Raw genomic sequence first — 11,832 nt, forward strand, 5'->3', positions numbered from 1 at the left:
ATTCTTTAAGATTATGTTTGGGGAGGATATATAGAATTGAAATGAGGGTCCAATTTCAATTTCATATTTGTTTTTGAGCACTTAACATAAGTAATAAAAAAAATAAAAAAAATAATCTCCAATTTAACTTCTATTATCTAAAAATTATAACTACAATTACAATTGTGGAGACTCGTGAATTTTGTTTGAGTGTTGAACATAATTATATTACAGGGATTCACTATAAATACTAGCTTTGACTCATTATTGTCGAAATAATGGCTTACTTCTTCACTTCCACCGTGCAATGCATGCAGTTATTGATAAGATAAACTATTCATACTAAAAGGTTATATCCATCGATAAGTTGGGAAGAGTTTAATCATAAATCATCTCTTAATCTTTAATCTAAGTAATTTTTATCTTGAATCTGCTAATGTTGGTTACTCTGTTAATGGTCGATTGGTTTTTGCTAAAAAGTTGAATATAGTTGAGTGACACTCTAATTTACTTGGTTATTTATTTAATTATAAGTAATATAAGTAATATATATATATATATATATATATATATATTTTAATTTCAAAATATAATTTATCTATTTTAGTATAAATATACTAAAATTTTGAAAAACTCCTATCAACACGTATCGATAATTTCAATATTTATACAATATAAAATCAATATTTTTGGTATTTTGCGGTTTGATAATTTATTTGTAAAGTATATTTAATTGGAATATAAATAAATTAATCTAACATAAATTTTCGTCTCCCGTAAAGGATATAATCTAAGCCGAGAATCATATTAGAACACCTTATCCTGAGATTAATGTTCTTGAATCACCAATTTTTATTCATGACATGTCTAATGAGGATTCAGAGTCAGATTATAATGTCAACGAGAATATACAAGTAGAATTTTTGACACATAATATGACGATGGATGAAAACAAATCTCCCATGAAGGAGGTCTTTGAATTAGAGATTGAAGTGTGGCCCAATGTGCACGAGATTCGACCACTCCTGTATAATTTCCACCCAAGTCCTTCTTCATCGAAAAACTACCAACATTGTTAGTTGAATAATCTAAATTATCTACCGCAAGGTTATATGAAAGTAGAAAATTGTTTATCGAAGTCGAGAAAGGGTTATTCCGACTAGATTTTATCAATGATTGGAAAAATTATGACTTGGAATGTTTATGGATTAAATGATGGTGTGAAGATAAGTTTCATTAAGTCACTAATGGGAATCCTTGGTTGTAGCATATACTATTTAGTGAGACAAAAATTCGGAAGATGGATTAGTGGATCGTTATAATTTTATGTAATTATAGGTTGTGTGGTTGGGAGGCTCTTAATTCCATAGGGCGTCAGATAAAATTATTGTTGTATGGAATGAAAATATGTATGAGAAAATGAATGTTAATTTTGATAGATACTGGGTTAACGTTCAATTAAGAAATCGGGAGGATAATTTCCGATGGGTAATTACTACGGTCTATGAACCGGTTTTTACACAATTTAAAACTGAGTTATGTAATGAGATGAAGAATATGGCTAGTCTCTAGGACATACCAATTGTATCTGCGGGTGAAATGAACGAAGTGAGATTTCCGTCTAAAAGAAAAGAGGCCAATATGAATAGTAGCCTAATGCACGAGTTCTCAAAGACAATTGAAGAACTTGAACTTATCGATTTTCCATTTGAAGGTGGTCAATTCACTTTTAGGAGAAGTAATGATAATGAGGTTCACGTTCATTCTCTTATCGATATATTTCTAATTAGTGAATCAATCTTTTGAGGATTTTTAAATATATTTCAAAAAGTCCTTATATGGAGTTGTTCAGATCACCAACCAATCTTGATAGAACTCCGAAAGATGGAGAAAACATGTCGACCATTTAGATTAGAAAATAAACGGTTTATCAAAGAGGACTTTATATCGCGTGTGTAATCATGGTGGGTGAATTAGTCATCAGTTGGTTCTCCGTTGAGTAATCTCTTTGTGAATTTAAAGAATCTGCGTAAACTTCTCCAAAGTTGGTTCGTGGGAAATCGTGTTTTAATTTGTGCTAAAATTAATGACTTGTGTAATGAACTCTTCGTTGAGGAGGTTAGTTCTCGGATTCACATTGTTAGCAAGTTACTTGATATGTGTAAGGAAGAAGAAACCGGGGCACGCTAGTGAAGTAGAGCTACATGGTTAAGAGTTGGAGAAATAAACCCAAAATTTTCCATGAGATCTTTAACGCGCAATCAATAAATAATGTGATAAATTCTATCTAATCGAGGGGGAAGTTTATGACAGTGAACTTGAAATCTCTACGAGTATTGTCAAATTTTATAAGAGTTTATTTAAGGAGCCAATTTAAGGTCAGACCCAAATTGAATGGTATAATTTTTTATTCAATTAGTATAATGCAAAAATATATGCTAGAGGCTCATTTTATGTTGGAGGAGGTTGAGGAGGCCATTAAGGGACATGAAAATGATAAAGCGCGCCATGATGCAATGGGTTTTATTATGCATTTTTTAAGAAGCCGTGGCCTTTCCGTAGAACTGAAATTATGGAAGCAATTGATAATTTTTATCAATTTTTATTATTTGATAAAAGTTAGAACTCTACTTTGATGTGAATAAGTTTAGGCATATCAGTCTCAATTCGCCATTCTATAAGATTGTAGCAAAATACTTGACTAATAGGTTATAAAGGAGGTTAGAGACAATCATATATATATAGTAATTAGATGAAGTTCATCAAAGGCCGTCAGCTATTCAAGAGGTGAAAAATGTGCTTTTTTTTTTTAAGTTAGACTTCGAAAACGCTTATGATCGTAACAATTGAGAGTTTTTATCATTTTCATTAATTAAAATAAAAATATATTATTTTTATATTAGTAATATTTAATGACTATTATTTTCTTAATTTATTTATTAATATAAATTAATGTAATACTGTTATTAAATATTGTAATTATTAGATTTAATAACAAATGTAATTTTAATTAAAATATAAAAATGAATGATAATATAAACTATAAATTATATTTATTTAATTTTAATAAAATAAATATAAAATAAAATAAAATAAACATATTATTATAATCTAATTAAAATATAAAAATATAATAATAAGTAACAGAATTATCATTATCATTATAAAAATAAAAATATGTTTTTAATTATAAAATTATAATATTAGACTATTTAAAAATTATATATAATATTAAAATTATTATATATAATAATAATAATATTAAAATAAATTAAAATATATTTAGTATATTATATAATGATAAGTTGTATATAATAATAATATTAATAAATGTTATAATGAAAATTAATAATTAAGTTTTATATGAAAAATGTTGTAGGTAGGTAGACTCAGTTATAATTATATATTTATAAATTGTATAGGGTATAAATTGATAATAAAAACTTAATAAATAATACTATTAATTGATATACTTTTTATTATACTAAATATAACGTTTGATCCGTTTTACAAATTATATAAGGTATAAGTTGTATAAAAGTTTAAATTATAACGATATATAAATAGAATAGTGTAGTATAGGTTAAATAAAAAGAATTTGAGTTTTTTAAAAAAAGGTTTGAAAATTTCTTAAGGTTGATATGATGGTGGCTATGAATCATTTTTATCGATTTTCATCTTTTGATAAAAGTTAAAATTTTACATTGATTGTCCTAATTCGTAAGGTAACCGAAACTATCGAAGTGAAGAATTTTCGACCCATCAGTTTTATTATATAATTTTATAAGATTATCTCAAAATGTTGAGGAAACAAAATGCGTGAATTTTTGGGTAAGGTTACCTTTGGCAATTAGATGACATTCATCAAAAGTCGTCAAATTTTTGATGCGACACTAATCGCCAATGAGTGTATTGATTTATCTAACTCTAGTGTTTATAAATATGCTTTTGTCAAACTCGATATCAAGAAAACATATGATCATGTTAACCGGGAGTTTCTTTTTGATATATGGGTAAAATGGGTACGAGGATCGGACGGATATATTAGATTTTGCGTATTGATGATGAAATTCCCTGTTATCGCGAATGAGAGCGCTCATGGTTTCTTTGAGAGTTCAAGGGTTTAAGACTGGGGGACTCTCTTTCCCCTTTCTTATTTGTTATTGTTATGAAAGACATTTCTAGAATGATGTTGATTATTAAAAATGCGGTTTTGTTTCGTGGGGTGGAGTGCGGTTTGAGACGATCTATATTCTCTATGTCTCATTTATTATTTGCAGATTACACTATTTGCATGACAAAGAGAAATGTCAAGCACCTTTGTGATATTCTTTGGTTATTTGGAGCGTATTCGGGACTGCATATTAATTTGGATAAATTTGATATTTTATTCTCTAATTCAGTTTCGTCTAAATCGAAAAATCATATATAGTATGATTTTTGCTATTAGTTTCTCATGAATCCAAATTAACCTTATTTTATTTGTAACGTATATTTAATTGACATAAAAATAAATTGATATATTTAGATTAATTTTTTCATTAATGTGTTAGTTAAATGAGGTGTTAATAACAATATACAGATAATATACAAATGAGAAATTTTAAATCAAATGCAATTATAATATATGCGTAGTTAAAACATGAAATCTTTTCAATATATTTGATTGCATTAAATGATTTTATTGATACGTTAATAAAAATAATAGTTATTATGATGATTGACTAATGGGTTTGACTAATTTAATTTATTATAAAAATTTTATTACTCTCATATTTTTTTTAAGACAATAACAATTAAAGAACTATACAACGGTTCGTTGCGTAATAAATTTAGTGTTGAATCACCACTAAATTCGTTGTATCAGACAATCATATATAATAAACTCAAACACAAGAAGGAGACAATACAATTGTTTTAAGACAAATATGTCTAACACATAATTCAGATCAACCTCTTCTTCAATGATTTCATTTATTCATATATTTTACTTTATTTTTTTAATATTACACTTTTATATTTTATATAATTTCAAGATAAATTATCTAACCGTGGGAACGTAAATTATGGATGGAAAGTATTAAACTTTTGAGTAATGATAGGGGGAGCAAAACATTTGCAGCGAATGGGGTAGCGAAAGGACGTGGAGTGCTGAATAGATTAGCTGACTCATTTATATTTATTTTTCTCTTTATTTTCATTAATAATTTTCTCTCTCTTCTCACTGTTTACCTTTTCTCTCTCTATATTAATTAAGATTTAAGACGACGTTAAATAAAAAAAATCAATTATTATTATTAAAAAATACAAAATAATTAATCTCTTTAATTTTTATTATCATAAATATATATTTTTTAAATTATTGTACATGCAATTATTATACACATTATAATTATTTCTCTCTCTCAATAATTTATGAAAATTAAAATTTATTTTCAATAATAAAAATGACTCAAATTAAAACAAATAATTAATTGTGTTATATTTAATTTAAAATATTTAATTGGGTTAATTTACTATTTTATATTAATATAAAATAAACTTAACAAATAAACATGGTCCAAAATGTTTTATAACATATTTTTACAAAATCAAATAACATAATATAATCGTTAAATTATATTTAATCATATCATCTCAATAGTAGTTTTGACTAGTCTTCTATCGTAAACATATTGACATCTAAAAATTTTAAATCTATAAGACAAATTAGAAACAATATATAATTTAGAATAAAAATAATATAATTTAATATTAAAAATAGTTGTCTAAAACATAATAAATCAAACCTTTTTTCGAGCCTTTGTAATTGATTTCTTCATAATTTGTTCAATAACAGATTGTTTTTACACTAGATATTGTCACTCCCTTAAGTTTTTCAACAATTATGAGTTTAGAAATGAGAATTAATCCGTTGAGTAAAATTATTAATAATTTTTTATTATTATTAATATATATTATTAAATTAATAGATGATAGAATTAATTAATTGAATTTAAAAAATATATATATTTATAATAATAAAATTTAAAGATTAATTATTTAGTATTTTTTAATAATAATATTTTTTTTATTGAACGCCGTCTTAATTAATATAGAGAGAGAAGAGATAAATAGTGAGAAGAGAGAGAAAATTATTAATGAAAATAAAGAGAAAAATAAATATAAACTGAGTCAGCTTGTCTATTCACTATTCCACGTCCTTCGCTGCCCCATTCGCTACAAATGTTTCGCTCCCCCTATCATTACTCTAAACTTTTATTGAGTAATAGGAAAATCAAATGATAAAAATTGTAGGGAGTTAAAAATGAATGAGGTGATCTAATTATCTTCAATAGTTGATATAAACTAGGGATGACAATGGGTACTCGTATGTCCGATATCTGTGGGACCCAATAGTTCGGTTCAGGTGGGTTCGGGTCAGACATGAAGAGGGTGAGAAGGTACCCGGTCGAGGATGGAGAGTGTGCGAAACCTAAATCCAATAGACTTTATTAATATTAAAAGTATAATTTTTTTTTATTAAAACTTAATATGACTTTTCAAATTCTTAATCATTACAAATATCTCATAAATACTTTATTTAAGTTAGTGTTATTCATACTCCACTTAGAATATCATCAAAAATACACTCCACTCCATCTTTAAATTTTTTATATTACCAAGAAAATATTCTCTTCTACATAAATTTTGATCTTTAACTTATTTTAATATCAAAATATTACATCTTTCATCATTTTTCATGTTCAATCTTTAAACTTTTTTTCAACTTTCATTATATTTTGTTTTTCACTTTATCATTTATATTGATTTATTAATTAAACTTTTGATATAATTAATATAAATTTTTAAATTAATTTTGTAATTCAATTTTGTAATTTTTTATTTTAATTATTAATCCAACTTTTATCAGTCTTATATTTATAATGATTTGTTCATTAAACTTTTAAGTTTTATATCCATTTTTAAATTTAGTAGGTTTAGTTTTAATTATAAATTATATTTATTTATTAATTTTAAGTATAAGTATATTATATTTATAAATTTAAATAAAAATAAAATATATGTTATTTTATTTAATATTTATATAATATATTTGAATTAATTAATTGTGATAAAAGAGATTAATTAAATAAATTAATAGTTTATAGAGAGGGGATGTTAATTAATTAAGAAATAGATGTTATTTAATGGGTTGAGAGAGTGAGGGGGTTAATTATTGGTTAGGAGAGGAAGTGGTTAGAGATAGAAGGTGAGTAGTTTGGGAAAATGAATGAAAATGTGGGTAGTTTGAGAAAAATTTTTTGAAAGTTGGGTAAGACCGAAAATGGTTCAGGAAATATGGGGAGAGAATGATGTGGCGGAATTTGATTAGCCAAAAAAAAAATAACAAAATTTTTCTTTTTCTTCTCTCATGCGCTTTTTATCATTTTTCCAACGAGTGGTGTAGTGACACATCATTCATTCCCCATTCTCTCTCTCAAATTCTCTCTCCTATCACTTCTCATTATTTAATCATCTAAATTAAATTATTTATATTAAAAATAATACAAAATTATTAATATTTTCAATATAAGCAGTTAAATCTAAAATATTTTATTCCAGCCTAAAATATCCTAAATTTCGACATCAATAGCACTTTAAATGCTTGTTAAAGTCTTTGTAAGTCTTTGTATGGTGGATAGAAGTAATAAGCGAAATGAGGTGATCATCCATGACTTGGCCAAGTCAACATTGACTAGTAATTACATTACATTAAAACCATGGCAATGGCTGATCATGAAAGAAACAATTGTCTCCTCCAATGGGTTTCTCATCCTCTACAACAGAAATATCAATTCATGTTCTTGTGCTTGCTCTCTTTATAGTAATATTATCATTCCTTCATCAAAATGAGGCGTCAAATTACATCGGCAGATCATGTTATTACGACGACGATGCCAATTATACTTCTGGCAGTGAATATGAGAGAAATTTGGGTCGAGTCATCAACTCTCTTCACAACAACAGCGACAATTCCATCTTCTCCAATATCACCTATGGGGATTGGCCCAACCAAGTTACCGGACTCTTCCTCTGCAAAGCCGACATCAATTCAAGTATATGTCAGGAGTGTATCAACTTGTCCACCTCAAAACTCTTAGTAGATTGTGCTTTAAAGATACAAGCTGTAATATGGTATGATGATTGTTTGTTCCGTTATTCAAACAGAACATTATACGGAAAATTAGAAACAGGTCCGGCCATATTCATGGGTAATGAAAATAATATATCCTCGTTGTATGACCAAAACAAGTTTGATGAGGCTGTGAAACAAATGTTGGCAGATCTGATAGATGCATTTTCCAATTATACTTCTCCTCCTTCTGGAATGTATGCAACTACAGAGATGAATGTTCAGAATGTTCCAACGTTGTATGGGATGGTTCAGTGTACTCCTGATTTGTCACGTGTAGACTGTCGGGCTTGCTTGTACAGAGGTGTTTCAATCTTCCAACAACGCCCCATACAAGGAAAACAGGGTGCAAGGTTTCTTGCTCCAAGCTGTAATATAAGATATGAGATTTACTCGTTTTTTCTCAATTCCCCTGCACCACAGCTTGCACCGCAGCCTTCTCCTCCTCCCATCAAACCAACAGACAACTCAAATATTGGTGTGTGGGTTTTCTTCTAATTACATTTCATTTTCATGACAAGTTCAATTGGCTAATAGAAGAATATATTGTTTTGATCAGGGAATGGAAGGAAGACAATCATTTTGATTAGTGTGATTTTGTCAGTAGTTCTGGGAGTGACGGCATTTGTGATCATTTTTATTGTGTATTTGAAGAAAAGGAAAAAACAGCAAGGTATTTGACATGCTAAGATCATCCATTAATCTTTTTTTTTGTTCTATCACTGATCTATGAGTCTCGATCCAACCATCTGTTCTATACATCAAATTCTTTAATTTTTTGATTGATACATTAATTATGATATAGAGGAGACAATAGTACTCGGCCTAGAAAAACACATATTTCAAGAAGATGGAGGAGAACAACAGGTGGAATCCAAAGAATTTCCATTAGATCTCGTGCTTACCGCAACTGAGAATTTCTCAGAAGAGAATAAGCTTGGAGAAGGCGGATTCGGTCCTGTGTACAAGGTATCTTATTAGAAAAAGAAAAAAAAATTCTGAAAGTTGTGTTTAGTCACTAACTCATTATGCATATTTTCATTTGAAAACTATGTTTTGTGTTTTTCATGTATAGGGTAAGCTATCAAATGGGAAAGAAATTGCTGTTAAGCGACTCTCAAAAAGTTCTGGACAAGGCCTAGAAGAGTTTAAAAACGAGATCTCGTTGATCGCAAGACTACAACATCGTAACCTTGTTAGACTTTGGGGTTGTTGTTTGGAAGCAGGGGAATCCCTTCTCATCTATGAGTATATGCCAAACAAAAGCTTAGATTTTTTTCTCTTCGGTACTAATGTTTCTATACAAGCCTTTTACTTAGAATATGTCATTTCGAGGTAACAACTAATTATTGAGATTGTTTTATTGTGAAAAAAAAAATCTATAGACTCAACTCGATCTCCACAACTAGATTGGAGTAGACGCTTTAGCATTATTGATGGCATAGCTCGTGGGCTTCTTTATCTACATGAGGATTCTCGACTCCGAATCATACACAGAGATCTCAAAGTTAGCAATATATTGCTTGATTATGAAATGAATCCAAAAATATCTGATTTCGGAATGGCAAGGATTTTTGACAGTAATCAATGTGAAGCAAACACTAACCGAGTTGTTGGAACATAGTATGTTTTTTGAAACACTTTTAAATTTTTCTAGGTGTTTTATTTATTGCAATTCTCATTGGATGTTTATGTATACAGTGGCTACATGGCACCTGAATATGCTTTGGAAGGATTATTTTCTGTTAAATCGGATGTTTTTAGCTTTGGAGTTCTCCTCCTAGAGATTATAAGTGGTAAAAGAAATTGGAAATTCGATCACCCCGACACTGGAAAGAATCTCTTAATTTTTGTAAGTATCTTTAACGAATTTCTCTAAGTTGTGGTTAATTTAATGTAAATGTAGTTTATGCATGTTTATAATTTATTTGTGACATAGTTGTATATTGATTGCATGTGTCTTCATGAATGACCAACTTTCAAGGCATGGGAAGAATGGAAGAATGACAATGGCTTAGTGTTGGTAGATCCCTCAATAGTGGAAAAGTATGTGGCATCAGAAGTGTTGAAATGCATACATATTGGATTGCTTTGCGTGCAAGAAGATCCGGCAGACCGACCAACAATGTCAAATGTGGTTTTGATGCTTCAAAGTGATGCAATGAAACTTCCACAACCAGGACGACCAGCGTTCTTACTCAAACGACGTGTTGTAATCTCAGTCGGATCATCGTCGTCACAAGAAGAAGTTAAAACCGTTTCCAATAATGAGGTAACAATTTCAAATATATCTGCCCGATAATTTTGAGATCCATTTATGTTATATGGAGATAATTGCAATAGACATAATTTTATTATATTAAATGGGAATAAGTAATCAAATACTTGGTGTGCACTATATATACATGTAAACTTAAAATCCAAAACCAGATATAAGGACCATTTTGCTTTTGCTTTTAGTGATTTCACCTCATCCTTCATTGTCATTGATAAAATGCATTTTTATTGCAGTTACTGTTTTATTACAACCTCAATTTGGCCAAAAAAAAAATTGAAGAATTAAAAATTCCTAAATAAGTAAAGTGACTATGTTATTGATAATGACTAATAGCAAAAATAATAAAAATGAGAATGTAGCCTTTTCAAATTGAGATTTTTTTTATTGGATACATGTTGAACCTATATAGACCGGATTGGGTAAAGAAATTTAGCGTTTTCTATTCAAAGTCGGATAAGCTGAAGCTCAAGGCAAATACCATATTTTAAGCATTAAAACGGTTATCATACACTAATACGAAAAATTCTATGTGAAATTATATAATTATTTATACAAAAGTCGTTCAAGGATATTGAGTCTATTAATCAAATAATAAAGTTGTATGTTTTAATAAGGGAATGTTTAAAGGTTAAGGTTAACACATACTTATCATTTACAGTAAAACCTCTATAAATTAATAATGTTAGAACCGGAATATTTTATTAATTTATCGAGATATTATTATATCGATAAATTAATAATTTATTAATTTAAAGAGATTTTACATATGAACTATAAATTATTAAGTCCAATGTACTATGTTATAACATAATGCGTGAGAATGGCGTAAATAGTAAATAGACAGATTTAAAACGTGGTTCACTAAGATAGAATTTGGCTACGTCCACCTAGAAGAGAGAGATTGTTATTGAGAAAGATTGTTTACAGAAATGATATGACAAACTAGAGTTATAACATGAGTTTATATAACACCCGATCCCTTAAAACCCTAATATAGAAACCCTTACAAATGGAGAACTGGGCCGACCCATTAAGAAAGCCCAACTATTCAAGTCTATTCAACAAATCTCCACATTGACTTTAATTCTCTCAGATGTCCCAGGTGCATTAGTTAATGCCCCTCCCAAATACATTCTTCGATGTCAGATGGCCCAAATACATTCGTCAATGTCAGATGGCTCAGATACACTCGTCGGTGCCGGATGACCCTGATGCACTCGCCGGTGTCGGATGACCAATATACACTCGCCGGTGCCGGATGACCCAGATGCATTCGTCGGTGCCGAATGGCCCAGATGCATTCGTCAATACAGATGACCCATATGCATTAGTCAATACCCAGATGGCCCATATGCATTAGTCAATGTCTAGATGACCCAGATGTATTAGTTAATGCCCA

The 11,832-nt window shown here is 28.8% G+C and overlaps 1 protein-coding gene across 1 annotated transcript; it reads left to right on the plus strand.

The window, feature by feature from the left end:
- The first annotated feature begins 7,784 nt into the window (after positions 1-7,784).
- LOC124941840 (cysteine-rich receptor-like protein kinase 44) lies at positions 7,785-10,623 on the plus strand. Its single transcript, XM_047482200.1, has 7 exons — positions 7,785-8,633; positions 8,715-8,828; positions 8,961-9,124; positions 9,231-9,441; positions 9,541-9,778; positions 9,857-10,007; positions 10,140-10,623. The coding sequence occupies exons 1-7, from the start codon at positions 8,231-8,233 to the stop codon at positions 10,455-10,457; spliced, it is 1,599 nt and encodes a 532-aa protein (XP_047338156.1). The 5' UTR covers positions 7,785-8,230; the 3' UTR covers positions 10,458-10,623.
- The last annotated feature ends 1,209 nt before the right edge of the window (positions 10,624-11,832 follow it).

The sequence above is a fragment of the Impatiens glandulifera genome, chromosome 6 (genome assembly GCF_907164915.1).
Source record: "Impatiens glandulifera chromosome 6, dImpGla2.1, whole genome shotgun sequence".
NCBI lineage: Eukaryota > Viridiplantae > Streptophyta > Magnoliopsida > Ericales > Balsaminaceae > Impatiens > Impatiens glandulifera.

Coding starts and splice junctions, on each gene's coding strand:
- LOC124941840 (XM_047482200.1), top strand. CDS start 8,231: ATGGGTAATGAAAATAATATATCCTCGTTGTATGACCAAAACAAGTTT. Junction 8,634..8,714: donor AACAGACAACTCAAATATTG/GTGTGTGGGTTT, acceptor TGTTTTGATCAG/GGAATGGAAGGAAGACAATC. Junction 9,442..9,540: donor CTTAGATTTTTTTCTCTTCG/GTACTAATGTTT, acceptor AAAAATCTATAG/ACTCAACTCGATCTCCACAA.